At 51.1% G+C, this 12,513-nt stretch overlaps 1 protein-coding gene across 1 annotated transcript in view; it reads left to right on the top strand.

Moving 5' to 3' along the window:
• The first annotated feature begins 2,453 nt into the window (after positions 1–2,453).
• KCTD16 (potassium channel tetramerization domain containing 16) overlaps positions 2,454–12,513 on the top strand; it is a 61,024-nt gene continuing 50,964 nt past the window's right edge. Inside the window, exons 1-2 of the mRNA XM_030504689.1 lie at positions 2,454–3,424; positions 3,709–4,846. Coding sequence (XP_030360549.1) covers positions 4,015–4,846 — 832 coding nt within the window. The 5' untranslated portion in view covers positions 2,454–3,424; positions 3,709–4,014. The remainder of the gene's footprint in view (positions 3,425–3,708; positions 4,847–12,513) is intronic.

Here is a 12,513-nt window from a genome sequence, read left to right as displayed (position 1 = left end):
TTCCAGAATTACTCCTTCAGTTTCTGGTACTTCCAATTGGTGCTGCTTGGAGCTCCTCAGCGTCTGCATGGAGTTGCTAAATGCTGATAAACAGCTTCCCGTTGCTCATGACGCGTGGGCGACTCGATCTGTATTTATAGCTTGTGTATTCATACGCAGGATGGAAGGGATGTGTACACACAGCGTTGCTACTACACACCTCGCTGGGTACTCCCCTTGCTTTCTAACAGTCACTGCTGCCTCTTTTGAGACACCTTTTTTTAGCACCCACGGAATGCGATGAAGTCAGTTGTCCCGTGGTTCCTGAAAGCATGGATGCTAATTTAGCACTTTGACATCAGGAGTGACCTCAGCCCTGGGAATGATGTCACGTCGCTGGTGTACCGGGTTTAAGGATAGCTCTGCTCTGACTTTGGAACAGATGCTTGAAGCTGAGGCTGAATTTTCCCCTTGCTGTGCTGCAGGTTATGCAGCATCTGTTCACCTCCCCCTCCATGGGAGCTGCTCCCCTTTCCCAGCGGAGCCGCAGAGCTCCTCAGCGGAGCCGCGTGGGGGCTGCGGCTGCACAGTCCTGACACGTGTCTTACCTGTGGGGCACGGTGTGCTGAGAGTTCCCCTCTCCTCCGGCTGCACACTGATGGATTTGGCCAACGGCTTGTACTGAGCTGGGAAGCATTATGGGATGCTTTTACTACTGAAGTCATTTCATCAAAGGAAATTATGTTACAGTAAAATGATTGGAATGTCCTGTGTAAAGAAATAAAAGCAGGTGTTGAATTCCTTTCATTTATTATTTGGAAAGTGCAGGTGTGTTTCTGAAGCTGTTGTGATCAAAATTCTACAGGTTTTGTTCTTTTCAAAGGGTTATAATTTTTCAAAAAGACTTGGAGCTTCAGTCTGGCTGCATCAGCTCCTCACACGGTGTCAGGATACTTCACACAAGCTTGTCAAGAGTCACAGGTCTTACATGACCTCCCATCTGCACCAAGGTACCAAGTTGTCTCCACTCAGCCCTCAAACCTTCTGCCAGATTGTTCTTTGTGCCTCCTGGTTTGGATCATGACCATTCCGTGGGCTCACAAGGGACTTGTTTGAACAAGGATCAGTTTTTACTGGGCAGATTGAAATGATCCTTCAAGCCCTGCCAGTTGTGGCATCCCTGGCTTTATGAAAACTGATATAAATATTATTACAGGATGTTAACTAGCATTAATACCTTCAGGATTTGACAAGCTGATGTGATGCTCCTTGCCTTGAACAGGGGCAGCACCAGGGAGCTGAGCTCCCAAAGGAAGCCGGTGTTTCACCACTCACTGTAGGCATTAAAGCCCCTCATTGACCATACCCTTTAAGTCAAACTCAAGGGTGTGATTAACGGTTCAGCTCTCACACTTGAATTTGAAAAGTCTATGAGTGCAAACATTGCTAATTTCCTGCCTTAGCATTAAAAATTGTAATTCTGACACCAGCAGGTTGTGTTCACTGTTGTTTTTTAAAATTATGGCCATGTTTTCAGAAGAGCCTCACAGAAACAGCTGTGACTTCAGCAGTGAGCAAAGCCAGTCTGCACGTGGGGGCTTCCTCACATGCAGATTTCACTCTGAAGCTGCCCCTACAGCTCTTGTTTAGTGTTTGAGTAAAATGCTTTAATTTGCCATAGAATCATAGAGTACAGACTGGTTTGTGTTGAAAGGGACCTTAAAGCTCATCCAGTCCCAACCCCCTGCCACGGGCAGGGACACCTTCCACTAGAGCAGGTTGCTCCAAGCCCCTGTGTCCAACCTGGCCTTGAACACTGCCAGGGATGGGGCAGCCACAGCTTCTCTGGGCACCCTGTGCCAGCGCCTCAGCACCCTCACAGGGAAGAGCTTCTGCCTCAGAGCTCATCTCAATCTCCCCTCTGGCAGGTTAAAGCCATTCCCCGTGTCCTGTCCCTGCAGGCCCTTGTCCAAAGCCCCTCTGCAGGTTTCCTGGAGCCCCTTTAGGCACTGGAGCTGCTCTAAGGGCTCCCCTTCAGGAGCCTTCTCTTCTCCAGGCTGCCCCAGCCCAGCTCTCTCAGCCTGTCTCCAGAGCAGAGCTGCTCCAGCCCTCGCAGCAGCTCCGGGGCCTCCTCTGGAGTACTCGAGCAGCTCCATCTTCATCACCCCGAGTAACCTGGTTCTTTCGGAACCGGTGTGTGTGGACGCACAGCTGGGCCCCCCCGGTGGGGTTGTGTGACCGGCTGTGGGGGTCGAGGTGGACGCGATGCGGGGAGCCCATCACTGCTCCTCTCGGCGCGGGGCTGTGGCGTTACCGGCCGGGTCCCGGCGCCGCCGCCCGCGCTCCCCGGTTCCGTTCCGCTCCGCTCCCGCTCGGAGCTGCCGGGACGGTTCTGCGCCATCGCCCGTGGCCGCCAGGTGGCGCTGCCGGCGCGCGCAGGGCCGGGGGGAGCGCGCGGAGCCCCGACCGCTCCCCCCCGCCTTCCCCACCTCCCGTTAGAGCGCACGCAGGTGCGGGACCGCTCCCGCCGCGCCCCGCGCATCGGCTCTCGGGGGGCTCCGGCCCTTCCCGGGGACATGCGGAGCGCCAGCAGCGGGGTAAACCCAGCGTCCTGCCCCAGAGCCACGGGCGGGCGCGCCGGCAGCCCCCTCCCGCCGGGAGCCCCCGCCCCGCCCGCCCGCGTCGCCGGCTGAGACCGCCGCGGTGGCTGCGCGGAGCCGGGAAAGGCACGTCCGGGCGGCGGGCGGGCGGGGGACGGGCGCTGCCGGCCGGAGGGGACGGAGCGGGACGAACTTCACCCGAACTCGAGCGGGGCGGCCGCGGCCCGGCGCTGTCCGCGGTGCTGGCGCTGTCCGCGCTGCTGCCCGGTCCCGGCCCGACTCCTTTAAGATGATGCAATCGGCATCGCCCGCCGCGCTCCCGGCCCCGCGCCGCTGAGCGGAGCAGCGGGGAGCCGAGCAGAGCCCCGCAGCGCCGGCAGCGGCAGCGGACCCCGGCGGAGCGGCCCCGGCCCCGGTGGCCCCGGTGGCCCCGGCGGGGCGATGGGTGTGCCGCCCGCCGCGGAGCCGCCGGAGCCCGGCAGCCCTTAGCGCCGTCTGCGGGGTTTCTGCAAGTCATCTGAGGCGGCCGGAACGCGCCCCCCCCGCCCCGTGCTCCCCGAGCCCCGTCTGATTCGTTCGGGGGGTTGTTGTGGGGTTTTTCCTTCCTCTCCCCATCGTGCTGTATGCTTTGGTCTCTGTCCTCACCTGCCACGGTTAACTTTCCTGTGACTCGGGTTAACTCTTGAGACCTCCACGGATGTTGCTAAGAGCACTTTTCCTGCCTTTGCTGTCCCTTGCTGGGATCGGATTTCGTACTCGCTGGACTCTGTGTGCCTGTATGTGTGTTCTGAGTGTCTTGAAATTTTGCTTTCCTTTCCAAGAGCTGTGCATTAACTGTAACCAAGGTAAGGCTCGCTGTTCTTGTTCTCTCATGTGCATGTCTAAATGAGATGTTTCTTTAAAGATGAAGTATGTATTTCCCTTTAATCAGTGGAGTCATATGCGGTCCTTCCCTTGATTAGTGCTTGTGAAAAAGCAGTTTTTTCTTGCAAGCAGAACTTGCAAGAAGCCAGACCTATTTAGCAGGAGACCTAGCCTGGCTTTCTAAACAGAGCTGCTTTTCTCTGTTGCAGCTTCTGTGATGCTTAGAAGAGTAATTTGTGTCCTATTTTGTTTTCCCTTTTGACAGACCCATGAAGGACCGTAGGCTTGGCTTGACCTTGATTTTGATGGCTTTGTTGGAAGATGTAATGATGTGATTGCATTTCGTGAAGTGATTGCTCTCCAGCCTCTGTGGCTCAGGGTAGAAGCCACTTCTGCCTCACTGTCACTCATGGACAATTTGGGGTTTTTTTAAACAAACCTTTTGGCTGTTTTTCTTTTCTCACTTCCCCTTTGCCCCCTGTTTCTCCTCAGTGTTGGGAGCTTTATTCTACTCTTTAATGTGATTGATAGTCCTGCTGCTTCCTGCTGCTGATTTCTGTTTCGAAGTACAATGGCTCTGAGTGGCAACTGCAGGACTTACCTTCCTTCTCGAGAGCAGGGATCGGGGCTGCACTCCTTCCCAGAGGTAGTGGAGCTAAATGTGGGTGGCCAGGTTTACTTCACTCGCCACTCCACCTTGGTTGGCACCCCTCACTCCCTGCTCTGGAAAATGTTCACCCCAAAGAGAGACACGGCCAATGATCTGGCCAAGGACTCCAAGGGAAGATTCTTCATTGACAGAGACGGTTTCCTTTTCCGCTATATTCTGGACTATCTCAGGGACAAGCAAGTGGTTCTGCCTGACCACTTCCCAGAGAAGGGAAGGCTCAAGAGAGAGGCTGAGTACTTCCAGCTCCCAGACTTGGTCAAACTCCTGACTCCTGATGACAAGCAGCAAAGCCCTGATGATTTTTGCCACAGTGACTATGAAGAGGTCTCCCAAGGCAGTGACACAAGAATATGCCCACCCTCATCGCTCTTACCGCCTGATCGCAAGTGGGGATTCATTACCATTGGGTACCGGGGGTCCTGCACTGTGGGCAGGGAGAGCCAAGCAGATGCCAAATTCAGGAGGGTCCCGAGGATTTTGGTTTGTGGAAGGATTGCTCTGGTCAAAGAGGTCTTTGGAGAAAGTTTGAACGAAAGCAGAGACCCAGACAGGGCACCAGAGAGGTACACCTCCAGGTTCTATCTCAAGTTCAAGCACCTGGAAAGGGCTTTTGACATGTTGTCCGAGTGTGGATTCCACATGGTGGCCTGTAACTCCTCGGTGACAGCTTCCTTTGTCAACCAGTACACAGATGACAAGGTCTGGTCCAGCTACACTGAATATGTCTTCTACCGTAAGTACAAGACATTTCTGAGGGAAATACGACGTGCTTTAAGCTGCTGTCTTCCATTGACCGTACAATTCTCAAAGCACAGAGTGCAAATTGCCTCCTGCCTGCTGCGCTTTAAGGCTTTATTTAGATCTGGGAATATGCTTCAGTTTAAGCTTTTGAAATGCAAAGCAAGGCTGAACCCGATGGCTTGGTCCTGGCTAGATGGCAGCACAGACTGCCAGAAGCACCCAGCCCTGTGGCTGGAGGGTGTTGCTGTCTCTGGCTGTGTAAATCAGCCATCTGACTGCCCCGCACGCCCTCGAGTCCGTGCGGGATGAAGTCTAAGCCTTGCAAACACACTGCAGATTTAATTACAGAAAATCTTCAAATGGGATTCAATTTACAAAGGTAATAGCTGCTTGATAATAGTCAGGCGCAGTCAGCCAAGCCATCTGTCAGCAAAGCTGACACACTTGCCCACAGGGAAGAGAAAACAAAATCCCGTCCCTGGCTGCTTTTCCACAGGGAGCCTCCTTCGAGCCAGCCGGTGCGCTCTGAAATGAGGGCTCGGGGCAGAGGGAGGTGATTGCTGTGCCGTGTTATGCAACATGCCTGTGAGAACCCAACTGGCCTCAGAACGGGAAGTACCTGCCCTGCTTCCCGCAGTCACAGCGGGTCACCTGCCGTTGTGGTGATTTCACCTGATGGCTCTGGCAGGCTCATTAACTTCCGAAGTTGCTATTCAAGTAGAGGTACCGTTACCAATGGTAACTCCAGGGTAATTTTGATTCTATAATTCCATACCAGAACGTCATTCCACAGCTGCTGAGCTTAAATATTTGAGAGGCACATGCGGCTCTTTTCTTCTATTTTCATTTCAGGAGCGGGAAGGATGGGGCATTTCCCCAGCCCATTGGTAGAAATGGGCTTCAGGCAGCGGCTGCGTTGGCAGCGGGGCTGGGCAGGGTGATGCTCTGCGGTGGGCACCGTGCGCTGGGCTCATCAGGACCAGGCTGGTACCACAGAGAGATGGCAAAAGTTTGGGATTAAAGATGTATTGGGAGGTGAACAGTTCGTGTGTGGTACCGGAGTCAGCACCATCTACTCTGGTGTCTGGGCTCAACAGGCAGCCCTGATCAGCTTATGTAATGGTGCTTAAGTTAGCATCCTGAAGCCATCTGTATTTCTGACGTGCATAGATTTACTTAAAATTAGTTTTCTAGCTGGATTTCTTAGCAAAATGGTTCTAAGGTCATGGATCCGCTTATATTCCAACGGGGATGGATGAGTTCTGTTATTAGGCTTCTTCTGGATGAAATCACAGTGTCTTGTACAAGTTTTAGGAGGAGAATTACTGTAGTTAAAGGAATGGATTAGGATAAATTGTGTTTGCATTTATATATAAAATCAGCAAAAAAGATGAGTTCCTTGGAGGCACCAGGGTTTGCTCGTTGAAAGAGGATGAACGCGGGGTTTGCATGAGTCAGCAAACACAGACTGGATTTTCGTATTACTCAAATTTCTACCTTCAGGGATTGCTTATTGCTTCCACATCGCTCCAGCCAGGGTTGGGTACCCAGAGGTGCCTTGGGAGCATTGGAGAGCGGAAGTCTAGAGTAGGTGCCACAAAATCTTCTCTCACCAGTGCAGTGGAAGCCCAATCCAATTCAAGTTCCTGGAAACTCTTACCCAGTGCAACAGGCTTTGCATTTGGCTCATGCGAGTTTTGTGGACTTTGGACACTGCTGCAGCTTCAGAGATGGGTTTTTCAAAGGGTCCTTCCCCAGGTAAAAGCAAAAGGAGTGACCATGATGCCAAACCACTCTCTTTTATCTCAGTGCTACTCGCTCTGTTGTGCTCTGTGCCATGGCTGCTGGCAGTGAAGCTGCTGGTGGGCTGCAGAGGTTCTCCAGCCACGTGCTCGGCGTCTGGCTGCAGCCTAAGAGCAGGCAGGGAATGTACAGAATGCTCCAGGAGGGAAAGAACCCCCTTTCCAAATTTCCCAATATCATTTCATTCCAAATTTCCCCAAATCATTTCATTTGAAACTTTGAGGACCAATGAAATTGACATCTGGCTTTCTGGTGGCATTACAACTTCTCTGCAGCTGCTTAGCCATAGTTACTTAATTAGAAGCTACCAAGTGTGTCTATAGAAGCATTAATTCATCAAGCAGTTGTGAGCAGGTTAACAGACCTAAGCATGGGAGGTGTCTCATCTAAGTGGTCAGGCAGATGCAGAGGTGGCCTGTGCAGAGCCACGCTGTGGCTCCTGTGAGATGCATGGCCGGAGGGAGTCTTCAGAGATGGGAAAGGAAGGAGGAGGAGGAAGAGAGGGAGGAAGGAGGAAGAATAGAGGGAAAAATATCTTTTTGATACACCAAATACATTGTATGCTCCAAATATTGTTAAGAAGGTAAATGCCTGTGGTTGGCACAAAGATGAAGAACATTCTTCATGTGCAAATCCCTCTGAAAGCAGATCAGATGGGCTGAAGGGGCTGGAACCTGCAGCGACTCACATGGGTACAGCGTGGGCTGTTAACAGAATGGCACATCGAATGTTGTATGACGCCTTCTCCCCTTGTTCAAATTTAGGTGCTATTAAGGTTAATGGGAGCTTCCTGCTTTCTGGGGAGGAGGCTTTCCTGAAGCACAGGGCACACAGGGAACCCAGTGCAGGGAACCTGCAGCCGTTTCGAGTGGCTGCTGGGAAGGGCTGTGGATGACACTGCAATCCTCGGAGCGCTGCTCGGCTCTACTCCAGTTTCAAACAGGCCGCTGCAAATAGGGTTTGTAGCTAGGATGTCTTGGTGTGGTACAGCTGAAATCAAACGGTCCTTTGAAGCACAGTTCCTGCAGGGTGGGTAGGCAGGAATCACAGCCTGGTCCTGCTCACAGGTGGAGTATGAGCTGAGGAAAGGAGGTGAGGTTCTGCTCAGGCATCTGCTTTCCCTCCGCTTTCTCTTGTGTCAAAGACATTTACTCAAACTTTATGCTGGTGAAGGCTGGGTTTCAGACTTGAACCATTTTGTGGGTGCTACCCCCTTCTCTGGTTTGATGATGTTAAAGTAAAACCTCATCTCCAAACACTCTCATTTTTGGAGAGGGTGACAGCCTGTGCTTGGATCTTAATTTTTACATGTTTTCAACCTTTGCAATGGGATGAATCAAAAGTGTGCACTTGAACATCTGGTAAATGTGGTGGTGGGGGCGGGGGGTGTTAAAGCATATGGGCTGGCTCAGCCTTCTGCAGCCTGGCCCCATTCCTGACGTCGCAATGGCAGCAGCACGCTCCTTTTCACCGCCTCCCATAACCTACAAACCAGCTCTTCTTGCCTTGTTCCAGTCTTGCAGCCTTGCCAGGCTGTGGTGACAGTCCTGCACGTGGATGCTGTGATTGCCAGAAGAGAAAACCAGCAGGTTGGGAACAGAGAAAGCTTTAACTTCAGAGAGCAGATCAGTGACAGGGCAGGCTGTGCATATGCCTGTGGAGCAGTGAGGAACCGAGTGACACGGCAGTGGGATGGGATGGGGAAAACGGCACAGCAGCCCCTGTCTGCACAGTGCTATTGCCCCCAAACCCGTGGTGCCATGTCCCTGCTCTCTCTGCAAGTCAGTGGCTGAGACTGCAATAGGATCTCAGAACAGTTCACAGTACAGAGCGGGGATCTTGACTCCAATGTATCACATCAAACCCCTTGCTTTACTCACACAGCTGTGGGTAGCACTAACAAGGACCGTGGCTGGCACCACAACGAGCAGGTTCCCCCTGTCAGCTGGAACACTAAAGAGTGGGGAGAAGAGAGTACTAGGCAAAAAGGAACAAATATAGAAGTACAGATGGAGGAAAAGGAGAGAAAAGTCACACACAATCTGGAGAGAAAGAATTAGGGAAAAGATGGGGGTACACCAAGGCATGGTAAGGGAGAACTCATTAGGTACATCAGGCCTTCAGCTTAACCTAAATTTTTTCCAACAGGGGGAGAGGGGTTGACAAATTCTCCTTCCAGTTCAGTAGCAGAAAAGAATACAGGGATTTCAGATAAACTGTTCCTGCCCTTCCTAAGGCTGTGCTTCAAAGTCTGAGCAGGCATGAGGAAATCAGGACAACCAGTCTGATTTGCTTAAACTTTGCCCTGCGCCAGCCACTGCATGTCTGCACATGGGGAGCAGCTTAAGCACCTGCAGATGCTCCTGTGAGATGTTCCTGGCTCTGTAGCTCTGAAAGCCCCAGACGAATTATCAGGCTCTGGCTCCTCAAGGGCGTGTGCTCCTCTGCTCGTGCTAGGGACAGTTGTAAATCTGGGCTGCCTCACCGTACTCTTTCAAGGAGGTGCTGGCTGGGAGAGCTTTCCTCTTGCTGGTAGGAGGCTGATGTGCAGAGAGGCTTTTGAAGTAGGTTTCTGATTATCCTGGCATAAACAGATGAATCCTCTTGGGTGGGGTTGTGCAGCAGGAAGGAGAAATGTCAAGTGAAACCCTCTGCGAATGCGCTCTGTTGGCCGTCCATCGGACATGTATATCTGGGATAATCCTGTTGTTCTTTAGACAAGATGATCCACTTGGGATTAATGCAGCCAGCCGCAGCGTGTCACTTTGCAAGTGTGAACAGAGCTGAAAGATCCCATACTGATGTACCTACCACTGACTCATAAATTAATTGTGTGGTAGAAATTTGACTAACAAAACTGAATGCTCTTGCACAGTGACACCTACAGCTGTGCTGTCAAATGGGGGAAGAGGAGTATTGCCTGTTTTCCTCTCTCTTTAAACTGATACTGTCATATGTTTTAGTAGTTGGTTCTGTCTGGTTTTAAATCAGTGGAGACCAAAATGACCCAAAAGTTAACAAAATAATGTCTAATCCAACGAATAATGCAAGCTGTCTTCCCTGTGGACAGGAGATGTTTCTGCTTCCAGGTAATTATTGTCATCATCAGTGACTCTGGTTCATCTTGACAAACAGAACTCCCTCTCACAGGGATGATCATCTGCAGGCAGTGGGGCTGTAACCAGCCAAGTCTGTCAGCATATTCATGTCAGAAGGACCTTACTCTGAGCTTTGCTGCTCAAACTTGAGTGGGAGTTGAATTTTAACCAGTTTGTCATGGCAGGCTGAAAAGGCTGCAGAGTTTTTGATTAGAGCTGTTCCATAGATGAAAAGTGCTGTTACGTATTGGAAACCAGTAGTGTCAAATCCAACAGTTAGATAAGTCTAAGAATCTCCAGCTTAATGGGTAACTGAAGCAAAACTTGGTAAAAAAGTTGGCTGAAGACAGGACTCAGAGTTTGTTCTAACAGCGTATGAACAGTGATGCTCAGGAGCCGGCAAGGATGGCTTTTAGGTACTGGCCTCTGTCTCTTCCTGGTATTCACACGCAGCTGGTTGTTTCATAGCCCTTTGGGTGTGATCTTCATTTGGGATAGATATTTAGCATGAATGTACAGATCTGTTGCCTGGCTGCTCGCAAATACCACTTGGCAATGCAGATCCTCCCTCTGGTGCAACACCTGCACAGCAGCCAGGCAGATTCCTGCCAAGGAAAGCCCTTAATCCTCTGCCCTGCATCCCTGGAGATCTCTGCGGTGCACGGGGGGCTTTGAGTTCAGGAGGCAAAAGCAGCACTGCCCGAGGAGGGTGTTGAGTGGGTTTTGATCCGGTGTTTGTATCTTCCCTCTCACTCCAAGCTGTGATGAGCGCTGTGGGTGCTTCGTGCAGTGCAGGCATAGGGAGGCACTGCAAATACTCGTGTAGGATTCAGTGACGTGAGGGCCTGGCCATGGGCATGGGCTGCAGTCACGTCCTCACTGTGCCCGGCCCCCTCTCCTGCTGCTGCGGGACAAACCGGCCTGCACTGGAGGCAGAACCTCACCAGGGACGCCTGCACTGCTGCTGCTCGGTGATCCAGAAGAGGCCATAGTGACTAAAGGATTAACCAGAGAGGGCTGGCAGTTAGGGGGGGAAATATAAAATCAATGCATTTTGAACTGCAGCCTTGAGCTGGATGTTTTCCAGGAACCACATGCATGAGGTCCCAGAGCACCATTTTGGTAGGCTGATCACAGGAGGGGTTTGCTGTAATGTACATGTGTGCCGGTGAGATACTGCTCCAGTCGGGGAGGTGTGGAAGCAGGAATGCCCGTTCTGCTGCCCTGTACAGCAGAAGTGCCCAGGGTCCCTGGAGCCGCATGGAGGGGTTCCCACCAGCCTGTTCCTGCAGCTCTATCCAGCCTGGGCAAGTCTGGCCTTCTTTAAAACTTGCTGAAATGTAGTTGTGGTTCTTATGAAAACCAAAACCAGAAAGGGCAAAGGAGCATAACTCAGAAAACACGACACAGATACTTGCCATTCAATTCATAGCAGCAACATATTGTACACACAGACAGACACTTGCGGCAGGTTGGTTTTTTCTGTCCAGCCATCCTGGATTTGTTTAAATTTGTAACCACAACATTTTCTCAGTTTCTTCTCCTTTTTTTTTCCCGGCTTTTCAAGTTCAAGGCTAACACACAGTAAATAATGGAGACAAGAAGCAAAATCTAAATTCCATCTTTGCAAAGAGAAAGAGTAACCGCTTAAGAAACTTGTCCAAAAATGTGGTTTTTGTAAAGGAGGAAAACAGACTGAAGGGAGTAGTTCAGTTTGGTGGGATTGCTTCAGTAGTGATGAATGAGCTGGCCAAAGAATCCTGCCTGAGTGGTTTCCCGCAGCTACTTTCAGAAGACATGCTCCACTTAGTACCGGAATACATAAAACATCACTGCTGTTATTCTGCCTCCTAATGTTGACCCAAGTGCTTAAGGAACAGTGGAGCTCAAGCTCCAACGCTGATGATGTTTTGTTGATTTGGGAAGGGCTGGTGCCTCTCAAGTCCATGCGGAGGCAGCTCTGGTGGCTGACATGTTGTATAAAGCCTCAGTGCATGAGGTGAGGTCTCCTTTTGCTGGTTTGGTGTCGGAGGCTGGTGTTCATTTCTCTGCTAATGGCCTCATTGAGGCTGCCCCAGGAACCTTGGGCTTTCATTCAGGAGTGAATGTCCCTTGGTTTTGTCTCTGCTCATAGGATCTGGGTAAATAACATAGAGAATGAGCAGCGGTACACTGGGCATCAGAGTGCTGTGTAGGCTGTTTCCCTTAGTTTTCCAAATTAGCTTGTTAAATTAGTTTTCTGATAATGTTTAAAGGAAAGCGAGGAGTCTGGAAGTCAGAATAGCTTTTACATTTCAATGGCTGGGTATAAGCTTTGCTGAAACACCCATAAATATAAGGTGTTCACTTAGAGAGTGCTCCTATTGACCACTTTGTATTGACTATCATCAGCCGCGTAAAACGCCTTTCCACCCGTGAGCCGGTGCTGGGCTGAGCACTGCGCAGCTCCAACAACCCCCTGGACTTAGGAAGCTGGGTCATAAATCACTTAAAAATTTTCCAGTGCTGCTTCTGAATCTACTCACCAAGTGATTAGTGATTTATAGGAGCTCATTGATTAGCTGCTAAGGCAGCTAAAAAATTTCTCTACAGAAAATAGAGTGAAGAGAGCCCTGGTTCACAATCCATCCTGAAAACCTCCAGACAAACTCCTCTACCTGTGAAAACCTCTATCGCTGTGCCATGGGGCTCTGGGGCTTGTTGGAAAAAGACTGCAACATCCCCAAACCTCTCATTTCAAACAGGAAAATGACCCCAA

The sequence above is a fragment of the Strigops habroptila genome, chromosome 12 (assembly GCF_004027225.2).
Source record: "Strigops habroptila isolate Jane chromosome 12, bStrHab1.2.pri, whole genome shotgun sequence".
Lineage (NCBI taxonomy): Eukaryota > Metazoa > Chordata > Aves > Psittaciformes > Psittacidae > Strigops > Strigops habroptila.
This window is presented reverse-complemented; position numbering and strand designations above follow the sequence as displayed.